We start from the raw sequence: 18069 nt of genomic DNA on the forward strand, positions 1-18069 counted from the left end.
GAAGACACAAAAATCCAAATCCTGTTCTTAAAAAAGGGTAAATTTTATTAAAAACGAAAAGAAAGAATACGCATCTGGATCTTAGGCTTTTACTAGATTTAAAAATCCCACTTACAAAAATTAAGCATCAACAATAACCTTCTTAAGGTCCAGCTTAAACATTACAAGCAAAACAAAAGCATTTGGGATTAGCACAGAAGAGTCCACAAGCCTTACAAAATAAAAGAAATAAACCTAATCACGTCTTTCTAGACATTTCTGATCTACTTACATATCTGGGTTTCTAAATAAGCAATTGTAGGTATGAGTCTGATGATTTTCATACCTGGCCTTCAGCTTCTCACAGCATAACTGCTGCCCCGTTCCCCTCTTCCCCAGAGAACCACAACACAGACAAAGGGAAGTTTTTTCCCAATTTTAAAAAGTTCTAGCCCTCCCATTGGCTCTTTTGGTTAGGTGCCTACTCCCTTCTTTTTACCTATGGGCTTATTTAACCCTTTACAAGTAAAGCAAGTAGAGAACAGCTACCAAGAAGGATTTTATAGCTAAGCGGCTGGCTGGGTGCCCATAAAAGGAAGCTTCCCTGCGCCCCTTCATTTATCACACCCCCATTCTCCAAAGAGTGCAGGTGAAGAATGGGCTAGCTGTGAGCTTCCTAAAAATGTTGGTTAAAACCCACTGTTTCTTCTGAAACGACATAAGGTGCCATGAGTGACAGTGGGGGGAAGTCTGGGGCCTGTTGTTCAAAATACATTCAGAACAGAATTACCCTGTTTGGAATGTCACAGTAAGGTGTGTGACTTGAATACATTTCATAGACCTGTACCAGGCTTGCCTTCAGTTGTTCTGAAATGGGAGAATCTTTTCTGTTTTGAGCTTTTACCACAAGTGTATTTTTTCAGTACTACAGCTTCTGAGGTACTTTATAGTGAGTCTACTGGAATGAGTTCATGTTAATGTAATTTCCACAAGACTTCAAGGATTAGAAATCAGAACGCTTACATTTATTTTCTCTTACCTGGAAGAGTGGAAGTGAGTGTTTGTGTGCCTTCCAAGAGAAGAAGGGGGAGATCATTGTTGTAGAAACATCTGGCCATATCCTCAGCTGGCGTAAACTGGCAGAGCTCATTGAAGCATAATATAACTCTGACTACTAGAGAATTTCCAATAGATTAAAAAAAAAAAAGACAATGCAAACAAAACCCATTATGTTGAATAAATGAGTTGAGATTTTAAGAATGAATTAACATTTCAAGAACTAGTTGATTACTTTTAAAAATAAAGGTGCCAAAGTTAAAATAAAAAGTCCTCTACTTTTGCAGCTGAACTGAACACTCCTCCTTACATTCTCTTCCTCCTGGTGCTGCTACTGGGCCACTCCCCCGGGGCCTGTTAGAGATGTCAGCATTATACTTTGAATAAAGCTGCTCAGATAAGTGAGTTTCATCAGGCTCAGACACCAGATTTAAAACTCCTGCAACAGTCCATCAATATTCCTAGATAGTAGAAAGGGAACTAAAGATGCTTTCGTAAGTTCCTTTCATGTTTTGAATTAGAATGTTGGGGGAAAATTTGTGGGCTGGAAGTAAAGAAAAGTTAGTAACACCTGGTTAGGGATGAAACAAGCCATTACGTTTTTAGTTTGTTTAAGGAGAGGTCCTGAGCAGGAGAAGAAAATGTGAATATTTTGTGTGTGTGAGAGAGAGAGAGTTTAACTTTTTATTTCCATAAAGAAACAGACAATGAAGTACAAAAAGGTAGGCTTACAGCTTGTCTGTGTTTCCAAATATCACATATTTCCCAGGATCTCTCTGCAATTTTACAAAGCTGCAAGAGCAGACACTAAAAAACTAGACAATATTATATAAGCATAACATATTAGGGTGTAGGTAACCATGTTAAAATAGGAAAGACATACATGAATAGGGACAGGAGGAAAGGAGGACAACAGATAGGTAGCATTCCTGTACAATAAATACAAGTATCAAGCGGGGATAGGAAAGGGTTACTGGTTATTCACCCCTAGTTTTTGGAAACTACCAGTCTGACTCCAACTGTGACTAGATGTACAGCATTTTTGACTGTCTGCTGCAATAGACTGCATCAAGTGGTATGCACAGTATTAACATTACCATCCTCCACAAAATTCAGGCATGTATTTTGTTCATGCTGGATGAAGCATATGGAAGGGCATAGCAAATGAGTTTATTTTTAAATGGCTTTTTATTCTTTAGACACATGGGAACAAACCAAAAACAGAAGCAGATTTCTAGTTTAAACCTATTTTTTTAAATAGGAAGGGGAACAAAAAGTTGGAGGAACTTGTGGCCTGAATCTGTGAGGTGTTGTGTACTCATAACTCCACTTGAACTTAATAGGGCTTAAGACCTCTCAGGATCAGACTCCTAGCACTTAACATGGCTGCCTGACATGCTCAATACATGTTATAAAGTATTACTGTCCTATAAAGTGTTTGACTCTTTGACACTGTGACAGTCTGACAATATCCTAAATAAACCTTATGGAATTAAGATCAAATTTGATTGAATTCTGGTATTAGCATGCATGTAGCTTCCTTTGTTGTTTTTAATGTGTTTTCTCTGTAATGCTTTTTTACCTTACGAATAAAGTGCTGTGTTGTATCTTATAGCTGTTGCACTTACACCTGTTAAGGCTCTCTGAAGAGAAAGCAAGCAGGTATCCTTGGGCAACGTATCTGTGCTGGGAAATACACAGTGTAGGCAGGTACCTGTGCAGCCTGGAAATTCCCCAGTCAGAAGGGAGAGGGACGCGGGTCTCCACTGAAGAGAGGCAAGAGCTGGGGAGTTGCAAGCCTAAGATCAGGTGCCGTTGCTCGGCCACTAAGGGGAAATACAGATGCAGTTATCGTCAACTGTGACAGACACCATCAGTAAGATGTTATTCCATTATATTTCATTGCAGAGACAACATTACAAATCCACTCCGATACATAGTAGCATAACAGAACACTGGGGTGCCTTGTGACATTCTGACCAATATCTGCTGTGGCTACACGTACTCCCACCACCACTGGAAAATTACTGAAATAATTTGGGAATGTTTCATTTGTTTTTGCAGAGGCATTACTGCACAGTAGAGCAGCAGCAGCCCAACAGATGTACACATTTTTACAATAATTTGCTGATGCTTGGGTGTATCTTTGACTTTTTCTTTGGTTTGTGGAGTTCAGACCAGACACATTGAAGGTGACATGCTTAGCCTTTGAAGAGAAGCTGTAACCCTCTGTGACAATGCTTGGGGCAACCAGGACTGAGAGTCACCTTATTACCCCCTGACTCCAATGAAAGGGAGTCTTTCTTGTGGTAGCTGGGTGTCAGCTCTCTACCATCACCAGACTGTCAGCCACTCTCCTCTGGGCTATCCCAACCTTGTCTTAACCTTAACAATATGTGCACCCCTGTCCCCAAGTCCCTTTGCGTAATTCCCCTGTGATATCCATCCCCTGAACCCAGGATACTCACAGAAACCCCAGATCCTCAACCCCAAAGGAACAATGTCCCCCAGTTTATCAGTTTCACCTTAAATCACCACTCCTGCAGACCACACAGTGCTTGTGAGCACTTATAATAAAACAAAAGTAAAGCTTATTTAAGAAAGAATAGAGAGTTAGCTGGAAACAAGAGAACAGTGGAAATAAACGCTTACAATACAAAATAAAAATCACAAAACACAAACCTGGATCTACACGTACCAATAGGTACCTCGCCTATCTAATACAGTAAATTCTCTCTCCCCCCCACCAAATTTCAGTCTATTGCATAGCTGGCTCATTTCCCAGAGAACCAGGATCCAAACCATTATTGAAAGACCCCTGCTCCACAAAGGAGTTTTCCTCAATGAATTGATCCAGAGTGCCTTTCCCTATACTCTGTTATACTGCAACAGTCTATTGTCTTTATTCATAACCTGGGCGATCTCCTGCCTGTGGTAATGTTCCTTTTCACCTCCAAGTGGTTTTGATAGTTTGCAATTGTCTTTTATGGTTATCCATTGACTTTTCTGGGATGTGGCAAGGTTAGACAACAGAACTTCACTTTACCTCGCCAGCTGACTATGGAAGGGTGCCAACTCCCTCTTGCTTGAATGGGTGACCACCAAGAGAGATTATCTCTTGGTGACTAATTTCTACTCCAAGTCCATAAAGCATACTTTCAGTATAGCTACATTATTCCTTAATTATTACCCATGCATACATCTCACAATTATTAGGAATCTTGACAGGTTATGAGCTTTCTGTAGATGTCTTACAGCATATTTATCCATAAAAAGTAATGTGTAAGGTATCTGTTTGGTGTAGTGAGTTTGTCAAATCTGAAGTGAGGAGTTTGCAAAGAACAGGGAACCCTTTGCCAAGGGGGCTCCATGTCACACCCTCGCAACCCCTGTAACCTTTTAATCAGTACAGCTTCAAGTAGACAATTAATTTAAATGACCATAGTAAAGGAGTTATGAAGCAATGATGGAGTGGGTAGTCATAGATGGCGGAAAGTAAGGGACAAAACAAAGCAGATGAGAGTGGTATTAAATTGATTTAGTTGGGGATTGGACCTGCTTTGAGCGGGGGTTAGAGATCCCTTCCAACCCTGATATTCTAAGATTCTATGAAATGTAATGTTACCCCACAAAGTTACACTCGAACCTTCTACAACCACATATGGTCCAGTCTTATTTTCAAGATTGAGAAAAGTCATTGACATATCAAGAATTGTACATAGATACAACACCCCTTCACATCAGACAGACAAATCAGTTGAACAGAGGGCCAAAAGGGAAAATGTTTCACAGATTCTGGCAGCATTTTTGCATTCTTGGTGAATAACATACTCCTCTGGTGATTGTAATCAGCTTTCTTTTCATCAAATCTATTTCAGTGGAGTCATGTGGTCTAATGATCTTCCAAAGCATTTAGGAGGACTATAATTTCTGAGAAAAACGAGTAAAAACAATTTTTTTAAAGTTATCCCACTGGAGAAACTGTGAAACAACCCAGTAATCTACACCACCCACTCAAAATCCTATCAATAAAATAACACACACTATTAGTTTATACTAACTGGAAGATTTTACTGTCTTTTGGCAAAGAAAGAGCAAAATGTGGAGTTTAGCCAAGTCATCTAAGGATAGACACTATAACTTCCATAGCTATTTGAAGGGTGAAAACAACAAAGAAATAAATTATATAGTGTAATACAGTGGGCTATAGCTAGGACTTGCAGGATTAAGTTCAGGGAGATCTAGTGTAGATATTAGGAAAACTTTCTCATAGCAAGATTGCAGTGTGGAATAGTGTCCCAACAGAAACCACGTTGCTTGGTATATAACTAGCCTAGAAAGAGGGCTAGAATATATTCTTCATGTAGCTAGCTACTCTTCATAGGCAAATGGTTGGACTAAATAGAAATTACCCAGCAAAAAGAGATCTAATTAATCTTGGAGCCCAGATTTCAGAGTGTATAAGAAGAGAAGTACACTTTATGTTTGTTGATTTTTTAGGACTGTATTCTGATATGCTTGTGAGCAAGATGAGTTAGCAAAATTTATTATTTTTTTTTTAAATACTCAGCAAGGGATCAATCCACTCAAGTGTTTTGAGAAAGTGTGCTCATTTTGTTTTGGCTCGCTCCAGTTCTCTTTCTCCACTCCTATCAAAGATTCATATCAAAAAAGAAAAAAATATTTCCACATGCTGAGTTAATTCATATTATAGAGCTATGCACAACACAACAAAACCAGGGGAAGAATCCCCATTTCAAGGCTTTCCTAAAAACCTGGAACTTGGCCTAGGCAGTCTAAGGATTGACTAATGTCAAGAATCCTTCAATGACTGGGTCAAGTTTCAGTTTACCTGCTCAATCCCCACCTTTGCTTTTTGATATATTCTCAGATACAAAGGAAATCACCTGGTACCCTTTACACAAACTTCTCACTTTCCATGTATACTTGGTTGCTGGCCAACTACCACTACAAGCTCAGCCTCTTCCAAATGCTACAAAATGTGCCTATTCTCCTCCTCTCCTCTGCCCCCGCATCTTCTGGCTTTGGAGATGGGGGATATAAAGTAGTTTCCTCCCTCCCCCCCACCAAATAAAATTCATTGAAAGTTCTGGGAGTTGTATGTGGGTAAGATGCAGCAATACTTGCAGCTGCTGAACCAAAAAGACTTCCCCCAATTGCCACCAGTGTTGCTGCATTAAGTTAGAGCTGAGGCCCCTGTTGAGCAAGGTATTTAAGCACATATTTAAGCAGCCCCACTGAATAAAATCCTGGCTCTATTGAAGTCAATGGGAGTTTGCTACTGACTTCATTTTGGCCAGAATTTCACCCAATGGAGCTACTCATGTACTTAAATATCTTGCTGAAACAGGGCATGAAAGATGTTCCAGAATCCAGTGCACTATTAGAGTCCAAAGCACAAAGGACAACTCTTGGGATTGCAAATCATGCATCAAGAATCAGAACCAAGAGAAAGGGTTCCAACAAAACCATGTATCCTAAATGAGCCAAAGGGGAGAAGGCTTGTTTCTCCCTCCCACTGTGTCCTGAAGTGCAATCCAGCTCAAAGTGTGGCTTTTTTTAATATTGATTCTTGCCATTTGTAGCTATTGAGGGTTTTTGTTAAAAGCCTATTAATTTTTACTGCATTTTTTGCCTGCAATTAGTTGCTGGCTCAAGTGGCACTTAGACATGTAAACGCTTGTTTTGTGGGCACACTGATGCAGTTAGACTCTCCAAAATTAATCTTGGCACCAGCAACCAGTCCTGGAGGAGAGGGGGAGGGGAAATCATGTGCAAAATTGGAAGGGGAATTTTGCAAACTAGACCCTTAAGTATCCAGTAAACATTTGCTATTGGTCGTGACAATTTTAATGCAGTTTAAATTTTGGACTGAAACTACTTGACAATGCCTCAGAATAAAAATAAGCATTTTAATTGTGTCATAAAAGAGAAGTAAAACTAAGCCTCTAGCCATTCTTTCTGCCCCATACAAATAAAGCAAGTAAGTGGTGGGGTGAGGGATAGAGGGGCTTAAGTAATTTCAATTCTCCCTGCACCTGGCCTCAGAAGGTGCTCAGAAATGCTTATTGGGCACTTATAAAATTTTAATAGAGCTTTTGCATTATGAAATATACTGGATGATTTGTAACAGTTGTAGTCATTTCAATTTAGATTTATTGCAAATTGAAGTGATGCTTTTCCACCCACATCTCTCTTCTCTGTATTCCAGGGATAGACAAATTAAACTATTCCTCAGTGGCTTTATTCCAGCTTTCAGGCTTGCTTGTCACTGAGATCCATAAATCAGTAAGCTCTGCAGTTGGTGGACTTGCAACTGTAAAATGGATTTTTGAATCTCTGCTGAACGGTTTACTGTCAGAACAAGTTTAAGAGTTGCATGATATGCTGATGAGATTTATTCTATGCTACTTGCACATCAAACTTAAGTGCTGGTTACATGAGAGCAAGAAAGAGGGGAAACATAGAAACCATATAATGAAAATAGAAAGACACTGTTTATGCTCTCATCAATGCTAGGGAGAAGTATGGTGAGGCACAGTATACATTTGGATGCTTAGGAGTGCAGGTGGGTCAAGTGCCATAAATCTTAAATCTTGCTTTGAGAATTCAACATGTTAAAAATAAAATAAAATTCAGCTATAATCCTTTCTAGCCATTGTGTTGCTTCTGTGCAATATCTCAGTACTAGTATAAAACTATTGCTCAAATAATATATAGAGAATATTAAAAAGGAGCAGAATTAAGAAGAACAGTATGTACATCCAGAAAGGCAGTGGAAACTTCCATTTCCTTTGTCAAGTCAGTTTAGAAAGGAAATGAAACTAAAATGTTCAGGCTGTCTAGCATGCCATGCTGGCTATTCTGAACTGTCAAAATGGGCAGATTTTCAAAAACTTTGGAGCAGAAAATTATTGCATGTCTGATTTATGCAGTTATGGTAATTTGCCTAGTAATTGGGTATTTGCACATTCAAAGGGACAGTTCCTCACCAAATTGGCAAATTCTTGCAGTTGTACTGACTCTGCATGTGAGTTAAGGATTCTATTACACGTAGGGTCCTAGTTTTCTGAAGTTTTGACACTATGACCAAGAACAGATAATCTAGTGCATGAAAACAGGTAACTAAATGCAGAGGACTTCACCTGTAGCTTACTAGTTCACCCTCCCAACTGATAAACAGTGCCTGGAAGTAGTTTTTCAGCAATCAGTATGAAATTAACTTCTGCCTCATTATTACATAATAAAATACTTCATCTGATACTTACTGCACTGTACCTTCCAGGTCAGGGTTGAGTGTATTAGCAGGGCAGGCTGGAGAAGATAGCAATGCCAGTGTGCCTGTTCTGAGCATAGAGAATTTGTCCATATTGCTGTAATACAAGATGCTGAACTTTGTTCTGGAAACCTTGTCCTTTTATTTCTCTGCTACTCACAAAGCCCTTTCCCCAGCTTCAAAAATATTTTAAGTGAAGCTGGGTCAACTTCTGATTTTGCATCAAAATATGTGAAATTTGGGGTTTGTTATGGTTTTGACTAAACCAAAGCAGGTGAAGCCCATCCATTTTGGCTGATTTGTTTTGAGATTTATTTGTTTGAATTTGAAACATAGAACAAAAATCTCCCTAATGTTGAATTTAACGGACTCAAAATCAGATATATGCATGAATACCACTGCATCCATTGTGCTGAGTTTCAGTACAATTTAGCGGTGTCCTCAAAAAACAAATCAGATGCAATACCCTCTTTGCCCACTCAGTTTTTTTTATGCAAAATGTCCCATACTTTGCTTTATAACCTGCAACTAGTTTACCTCTAACTTTATTGCAAAGCACAGTCTGTCCTTTACAGTTGTAAAATGCCATGGTCTTGAAAATTTGTGTTTTAAATTTCCCATTTATGCCTTAAAAGTTTCCCACTCAATCTGTTGATTTTAGCTTCACATGTTAGCTTGTCTGTATGTAATTTATAGCTGCATTACACTTTAACTAATATGTCTCCTGGGAACTCGCTCTGTAGAGCTCCCTCCCCATAATTAAAGTTCACTTTGAAGTTTTCAGACACAGACCCTTCCATGTGTACCTGTTTAGCTGAGTCAATAAATCATGTCGTTTCAGCCTTGCTGTTAGGCAACTGTTTTCCAGTTGCCTAAAAAAAAAAAGAAAAGTAACATTATTTGCTTCTTCTCACTCCTATCTTTACATTTTCATTACTACCAATCCGATTTACATATATAAACCAAACACTGGAAGGGATGAGTGTGGCTTTCTTACTTTTCCCTTCATTTTCTTAATGTCATGGACCCCTGTATTTGCATTTTTGCAAGAGCCTCCTAGAAATTGGTTTTAATATTTTTCCAAAAATCAGGCATATAACTTAATGGTGCTTTGAGATTTCAAAAGTTATCATGTGTTTGTTACAAAACCAAAAGTAACGCCCAAGCCAAGTGTGTGTGTTCAGTGGCAGCATGGAAGTATTCCCCTTTTGTACACAGAATTATTTTTTTTTAATTTAACCTTGTCTAATTTGCAAATTATCTGCAGATTGCTTGCAAGGAGATTGCAAAATATCAAGCAAGTTAACTAGTAGTTTGAGCAAACAAGTTTTAGCAGTCATTTGTTCTGACTGCTCGCAAGGAATATCACTATTCGTTATTTACCTTTAAAGCACCAGTACTTTACTTTCTGTCCTCCCCATACTCTCACTTCCTCTCGATTCACTCCTCCCATCAATGAGATTAGTAATTTAAGTTAAATGGTATGTTTGCGTCCCTGGTCTAAGAGTTGGGGTGGAATTTTGCATTTTCCCCTCTGACGACAGCCAAAGATATGAGGCCTAACACCTGATGCATTCAGTAGAGACCAAAAACGGGACAGAAGTTCAAGCAGGCCTGTAATCATGACAGTTACATAGGGTCTTCATTTCAATGAATGAAATAAGGACTTCCAGTTTTGGCCTCAAATAAATTATCCAAAGAGAGTGATAGGGCCAGTGATAGGGCTAGCTGCCCCACTGTTCCCTTTCCAATCTCTTCAAAAGCACCCACATCAGGACTTGGGCCTCTTTGCCTTACTTGTCTCAGGGTGGAATCTCACAATTCTTCCACTCTTGGACCTGGACCTGGACACAGTACTCCTGTGTATTCCAATCGCTTATCAGTCTGCCAGCCCAGCTTCGGTTTCAAACTCCTGTGTGTCTTCCCTTCAGGAAACTGTGATCAGGAGACTGTTCCAACTGCTAAATAAAAACACTTCATTTTTTAAAAATTGCAATAAATGCTTTGACCAACGTCTTCTTTAAAATGAACATCCAATGCGCACTTTTAGTGACAGCTAATCTTATGCTTCACTACAAGCTAAATTAAGCCACCTTTCCTCTTAAGCTACAAGAGCAGAACAGAACAAGCTTACATTCTTCCAGATCTGCCTGAGAGACTCTCCAGCCTGGTTCTCTGACCCTACTGTCTTCAAACTGCTTTCAGAACTCCCCAAAGGTGAGCAGACAAGATCCATTAAGGCTACTCACTCTGGGGTTGTCAAGCGAAGTATGTCCACTTGGCAATTGAACCCCGTGACTGGCCTGTGCCAGCTGACTTGGGCTTACGGGGCGTGGGTTTCAGGGCTGTAAAACTGTGATGTAGATGTTCAGGCGTAGGCTGCAACTTGAGCTCTGGAGCCCTTCCGCCTCACAGTACAACTACGCTACATATAAAGGTGGTTTGTCAGTTTCCATTAATGAAACAGAAAGGAGGGCAAAGAGGGAGAAAAGCATACTAAAAAAGGAAAAGAGGGATTTGAGTTGTGGCCTTTTATCTCTTGAAAGTAGAAGATCTGCTCATTTCAAACCCACGCTATAGCTGATAGCTGACAGGCGCTACTGATGGGTCAGCTCAGCGTACAACATATGGCACATTAGTGTTACTGTCATTCATGTAGCAACTCAACAGTCAGACTTTTGTACAGTCCTCTGTAATGTTACAAAAATTTCCTGCTTGAAAGCTTCTTTGCCCATCTGCACTTTCTGCCTTGTCCTTTGATGTTAAAGGCAAAGGGACAATTAAGATGTGCCTGGTCAGTTTGCCTCCAGAAAGCAAGCCAGGCTCTTTGATCTGCCACCATGCTTTTGCAAGCTCAAAAATCTATACAGTATTTGCTGACTGACAAGCACTTTGGAGACTGGCTATTTTCCCCCAGTCAGCTACAAAGGTGCTTCTCAGTGCCCACTACACAAAAAGATCTTCAGATGCCTTGACCTTTCATTGCACTGGTATATTTCAGCTTCTAAAGGCTGACATGACTCCTCCACAGTGTTGTAGAAGGAAGGGAAAAAACATGCTATTAATGTACATTTTTTCCTGTTCCCACAAACTGCCCTTATTTAAGTATGAAAGAAAGTTGTAATAACTTACAGTTCTGCTTCTCAGTACTCAAGTAACTGCAAATATCCCTGTACTTGTATTTTGTTGCAAGGTCTTTGGTGCAAGAACTGTCTCCAACTATTTGTATTAGGCACTGTATGATGACACCCCTGATCTTGGCTGGGATCTGTAGGCACCACTAAATTATAAATACATTTTAACTGGCTTTTTTTTTTTTGCCTCAAAAAGGCATTTATGTAGCAGAAATAATGTGGGAATTGGAAATACAGTGAGATCACCTGCCAGATGCTATGTCAGCTTCATCAGTGACTTTCCAAGAGCCAGGTTACATGGCCCAAGTAAGGGCCATATGAGACCATGAATAGTTCTGCTTTGAGGTAATAGGATGTACCCCATGCACCCAACAGAACACAGTTGCGTGAGAGTGCCCTAGAATAGAGGGGACTTGAGAGGCAGAGTTACTGGATCTCAGTTTATATGGATCTGCCAGCCAACACTAGAGTTCCACCCCTTGCCTTGGAGACTATTCCACACTGTGTTTACATCTTCCAAATACTTCTCTCCCTCCTGTACACAGGTCATTTTTTAAAAATTATTTCAGTTAAAAAGTCAATTTTTTTTTAGCACTAGAATAAAATGACTGGACAATAATTCTTCTGTTAACTTCTCAGATCTCATGGAAATTGAAGGGAGACTTCATTGGAGATCAGAACTTGCCCATATTATGTACAGTACCTGCTATTGATAAGTAAGGCTACGTTTATGTCATGGAAGTCACAGAATCCGTTACAGACCTCCCTGACTTCTCCTTCAACCTCTGGGGCTGCGGGACTGGAACTGGCAGCCAGAGGGGCCCTGACAAGGCTCCAGCAACAGGTGATAGTCTCCTCAGGGGGAGGGAACCTCACAGCTCTCAGCCACCATGGTGGCAGGAGAAACCACGGAGCTGCAGCAGCAAAAGTCACAGACAGGTCACGGTTTCCGTGAATTTTTGTTTATTGCCCAAGACCAGTCCATGACTTTTACTAAAAATAACCATGACAAAAATCTTAGCCTTATTGATAAGGAAAGCTAAGCAGACTGTATACAACCAGCCAACTATTTACTATGTGTATTTCCTGGGGAATAGTCTATAGAAACAGAGAATGAACTCTGGATATAATTTTAGATTACTTTAGCCAATATTTGTTTTGCAGGGAACTAGAAAAGTGAACATTAGCAAAGGCCATCTGCAAAGCAGCATTTGATAGACTGGAGGCTCATGTGGAAGTAGACGACTGTACAGGTTTCAGATATGTGAATATGGTAATAGTCTTTCAGTGACAGGGAAGTATTAAGAGACCACAACATTTTAATATTGTATTCAACAACATCTACAATATAAAGCTTTGATCTGGCTGTGCATCTGAGCTGGTTGGCTTTGCTTTGAGATGATGTAGCAGAAATGCGTAGAGACACTGCAGCCACAGGGGATAATGCATCTTTCAGGCCAGAGTACCTGCTGCAGAGCTGCCTGTAGCAGAAGGATTCCACCCCCATTTTCTCACTATACAGACCACCCTTGAAAAAAAAAAAAAAACCTATGAATATTACCCTAAAAACCAATGAATACTACTCATTATAGTAGTATACTAGTATCAGAACAGCTTATAAAGTTTACTAGAAATTGGCATACTTCACAACGATTCCATGAAGTCCTACCACAACATCCTACAATTCAGTTTGGCAGTGGCTGCTGCTGTCTGTTGGTGCATGAATGATGCTGGCAGTTGGCACTATGTTTATATGTGTACTTTACTATCAGAGGCTGCTTGAGACTGTCCATCTGCCAGATGCAGGTACTCACACCTTGTTCTTTAGAATTCAACTCTGACAAACACACGGTGCAGTGCATCAGTGGCATAGCGTCACGGGGTCCACTCGCCGATAGCAGCACCTCTCGCTGGCCATTCTGGGAATTGGTTCCACCAGGCTTGCATGCTCCCCCTTGTGGTGTCTTCCCCAATGCTGTCTTGCTCTGTTGGCCCACTCACGCTAGGAGCTGCAGTCTCCTCTTTGTGGCTTGGCCCTCCAGCCAGGTCAATAAGGTTTTCCCTTCCAGGACATTCAAAGTCCTTCCAGACCTGCTGTCTGGCTGGTGTCTCCAATGCCTTTACCACTGAGAAATGGCTGGTAAGGGGATCCAGGCCCACTCTCTACACTGGATTCCAGTCCAGAGACCCTATAACAAGCAGCCCAGTCTCTGAACAGTCTGACCCCTTGCTACTGCTGTTTCCCTGGTCGTCTTCCTAGTCTCCTGGCTTCCCCCCTCTCTGGGCTTGCCAGCCTCCCAGCACTCCCACTGGGAATAACTGCAGTCTATTTCCCTGCCTTCCTGAAGCCTCCCTGCTACTTACTGCTCCTGGGCTTTATACTGGCCCCACCTGTTCCTGCACAGGTGAGCCTACTTCTTATTAGTGGCATGCTCCCTGACTCCTGCTCCAGGTGCATCTTCCTGGCCACCTTAACCTCCTTTAACCCTGTGTAGGGTGGACACCCCAACACACCCAGCAAAAAAGAAAAATGGAAAGGAAATTCTGTAGCAAGTGGTTGACTATGCTAGAAGAGCTGAAAGAGTTGTGTGGTAGTCGTGGTATCTGTCAAGTGTCAACGAGATTTAATATTACTAAATTATTCTCTTCAAATAACGATTCGAAACATTTTCCATTTTTATCCTTTTCTTCCTCCACAATCTCTTGTGACTATTCAGATCACCACAGATAATGCACAGAAATGTGACATGGACAATTAATTCTTTCACGTCCACAGCCTCTAGCTTCTTGCATGACTTATAGACATTATAAAGCCTTAGAGAAGCAAAATTGTTGTGTATCAGTAGCTCAATGGCATTATGCTTTATATTTAGCTTTTTAACCTCAGTTTTCCTAGCTGTAAAATGGGTAGTTGTACCTTCCTCACAGAGCTTCTGAGAGGATGTAGTGAGTTTATGTTTGAACACCACTTTGGAAAAAGTAAAATACTGCAAGTCCTAAGTACCATTTGTCAAACAATACTACATGTATTGGTATAGTCTCCTTCAAATGCACCTCTAAGCAGAACATTTGGTAAAATAATCATTAATGTTGCTTTTAAAACATAGGTTACAATTATATCTTGCTGTGAAAAATAGCATCTCACACGTAATTAGTATTTCTAGTCTCATAAAATGGTTACACACCTAAGAGAAAACTGTACAAGATGCTTTAACTTTAAAATCCAAATCTTCAAGGGCTAAATTTAAGGTTTTCTTGGAATGAGTTTGGCATTTATAGATTTGTTTTTTCAAGTGCTTCGAATACAAACAAGTCTTTTAAAAATATATTTAAACTTCAGCCAGAGACAAATGTTTCAGTCCATAAATTAATATTGACTTTGGGCTAAAAAAGTAGCTAAACACTGCAAAGCAGCACATATGACTTCTTTTCTGAAGTCCAGTTTATGGCAATGAATCCCAGGCTCATAATTGAGTATTGTACGTTTCCACATTATTTCAGGTTACAGAAGGTGACACTTGGCAGTGCAAGTTTACTCATGTTACTAGTGCAACACTCAGCCCAAAGACAGCACTGAGTGAAAAGGCAGTTTCTCTTCATACCATGAAGAGAGAAGCCTTCAAAATCAAAACTGGAGAATAGCAGTATGGAAACAAATTAAATATTCTTCTCGGGCTTTTGTACAGACTTGCAGAATTTGTGGTTTAAAAATTGCTGGAAGAATTAAGAGCATTGTCCTCATTTTCTGCATATAAAATATTCAGCTTACTGTTGTGGAAAGTTACTAGCCTTTAACAGAAAACATTCTTGCAGTGTTCACATTGCAATGTATTCTTAGCCGAGAAAGGTATAAAAATAGTTAGTACTGGTCTAACTATTTACAGATATAAAAAAGTTGCCAGTTAATTACACTCTTTGAAAAACAGAGTTGTAGCCAAGCCCTCAGGTAATCAGAACCAGCATACTTATAGTGGTGGTGACATGTGTTACCTTCAGAGATCCCCTCATGGCCAATTCAAGCTGCCACTTCTGCTCATCTTCCTTTCCTTGCAAAACAGTAGTTAGCCACTGCCATGGCTCACTATGACACGGCATGCAAAATTCCATGTCATGCTGAGTTGATTGGACATGTTACCAATGCACATTTCTTGTAACCACCACCCAGTCAGTCACGTCTCAAATGTTGATAACGTCTTAGTCACACAACTAGATCTCCAGATACGGCACCAAGTTAGATATTGATCACTAAGTATGTAAAAGGCTACCTCCGGCCTGGACAGTATTCTTGGGGAACATTGCACTAAAAGGAACCAGGAATGGCAATAGCCACCCAGAGATCAATAAAGTATCTGAGGACTGAAAATTTCCCTAAGTGGCAATTTTGTTATGTTGGAGAGAAAGCGGCTAAATCCAAGATGTAGCAGAAGAGCAATGCTAAGAGCACAACCAGCCAGCAGAGCAGAGCTGCTGAGACAGAGCTGGCTGAAAACCAATAATTCCATTTTGTGAAAAAAATTACAGGTTTTGCATCTAGTTCCATTTTGCAACAGAATGAAACAGACTGTTTGAAGTTTTTCATGAGGAAAATGGAGAGTGACCAACCAACCCAGTGGTTAGGGCACTCAGCTGGGACGTGTACCTGATTCAGAGCAGGAACTTGATCTGGGTCTGCTGCATCCCAGGTGAGAGCCCTAACCACTGGGCTGTTGGCTATTCTGGAGACTCTCTGTCACCAGACATTTATCCTGGCCCTGAGAACCCTTGCAGCTGCACCACTGTAGCTCTAAGCCTTTGACTTCATTTCTCCAGCCCCCCTTGTTGGTGGGACAAGCTGTCCACACCAGCACTTAGGTCAGTGTAACTTATGTCGCTCAGAGGGGTGGTTTATTCACACCCCTGAGCAACATAAACTTAGAATCATAGAATATCAGGGTTGGAAGGGACCTCAGGGGGTCATGTAGTCCAACCCCCTGCTCAAAGCAGGACCAATCTCCAATTTTTGCCCCAGATCCCAAATGGTCCCCTCAAGGATTGAACTCACAACACTGGGTTTAGCAGGCCAATGCTCAAACCACTGAGGAACTTACACCGACCTAAGCTGTAGTGTGTACATAGCCTCAGATAATTAAGGAAATTAATTCTTAGGTTTTGAATATCCTAAGGAGAGACTTCAAAAGCCTGCCGATCACCTCCTCTAATTATAGACAACAGGCCTACGCTCCCAGGACTGTCCAAACTCATCAACCCGAGGACTGACCAAGGCTGCAGAAAAAGGCAACAGCTGTTCGCTCTAGGACATAAGCACATACTGTATGATTAATACTTCTTGATGAGTCTGCACTGAGTAACCAGGTTTCAGAGTAGCAGCCGTGTTAGTCTGTATTCGCAAAAAGAAAAGGAGGACTAGTGGCACCTTAGAGACTAACCAATTTATTGAGCATAAGTTTTCGTGAGCTACAGCTCACTTCATCGGATGAAGTGAGCTGTAGCTCATGAAAACTTATGCTCAAACAAATTGGTTAGTCTCTAAGGTGCCACTGAGTATCCAGTGCATAAGGACTTGTGCTAAACAGGAGACAAATCTATCCCTCAGATAATGAATGAACCATTTCTGAGTACAGACCCATAGACCTACATTTGTCAGCCAGCTCAAAAGAAATAGAGCACCAAGACAAATTGCCAGACTCAGCAGCTTATTCAGAGGAAGTATAATACTGGAACTATATTGTGAAATCAGGAAATTCTCTCTCTATAGATATGAAGAACTGTAGGAGGAAGAGAGTGGTCCAGGGCACTTTAAGTTATCCACAATACATTTGTTGAGTTCTCTAGGATCACTGTACGCTTATGGTGAGCATTCCACAGCCTCACCCTCTGTCCTGTATGTGCACACATCATAAGGAGGAGTGATTTTATATTTGAGTGAAGGAAGAACAAATTACAGGCACTTGAACAGAATGAGAGTAATGTCAGCAGCAGGTTATAATTTCCCAAGCTGCCGATAGGGCAGGAAGAGAAGGGCAGTAATAAAGTGCTCCCACAGCTGTAAGTAAGTTAGAGAGGCCTAGGCCCAGATGTAAGAGACAACAGGACAGTAGTTTGGTATCTGTGGAGGTATAAAGATACTTACTGAAATGCTTTTGCAAACTTCTGCCTCATCTACATATTCTGCATGTATGTCTAGCCTTTTGATAAAAATTTGGCATTTTAAAATCCTTCAGTGTTGGCATAACCCTGTTCCTATTAAGGAGTTTTGCAGCTGTTTCCATGGGAGCAAAGTTATACCAATGCTGAGCTGGGTTTTTTTTTTAAATCCCAGGGCTAACTGCACCTCTAACCTTTTCTCTGGTATCTGAGCTCACATTCCCACCTAAGTGATGGGCCTTGTGCCTTTAGCTTTTCTGGGGTACTTACCCAGGGGCGTCCTCACTTCTATTTTTAGTGAGCTAACACAGGTATGTCTACATGGACTGTCATTCACAGCCAGGGCTACAGTTCATAATACTCTAAGGCAGAAGTTCTCAACCTTTCTCTTTCTGAGGACTCCCCAGCGTGATATAAAAACTCCACAGCCCATCAGTGCACAGGTTTTCTGCGTATAAA

At 40.7% G+C, this 18069-nt stretch overlaps 1 protein-coding gene across 5 annotated transcripts in view; it reads right to left on the reverse strand.

Moving 5' to 3' along the window:
- The window catches only part of LOC311525804 (arylacetamide deacetylase-like), a 149319-nt gene that overhangs the window by 119415 nt on the left and 11835 nt on the right, over nucleotides 1-18069 (reverse strand). For 4 of the 5 annotated variants that reach the window (XM_084638183.1, XM_084638185.1, XM_084638181.1 and 1 more), the window contains exons 2-3: nucleotides 2750-2861; nucleotides 1019-1153 (exon numbers count right to left, since the gene is read on the reverse strand). In XM_084638183.1, coding sequence (XP_084494309.1) covers nucleotides 1019-1129 — 111 coding nt within the window. In that variant the 5' untranslated portion in view covers nucleotides 1130-1153; nucleotides 2750-2861. Of the gene's footprint in view, nucleotides 1-1018; nucleotides 1154-2663; nucleotides 2862-18069 lie in introns of all 5 variants that reach the window. The other variant, XM_084638184.1, reaches the window with a different exon arrangement.

The sequence above is a fragment of the Lepidochelys olivacea genome, assembly GCF_965140295.1.
Source record: "Lepidochelys olivacea isolate rLepOli2 genome assembly, chromosome: 9".
Lineage (NCBI taxonomy): Eukaryota > Metazoa > Chordata > Testudines > Cheloniidae > Lepidochelys > Lepidochelys olivacea.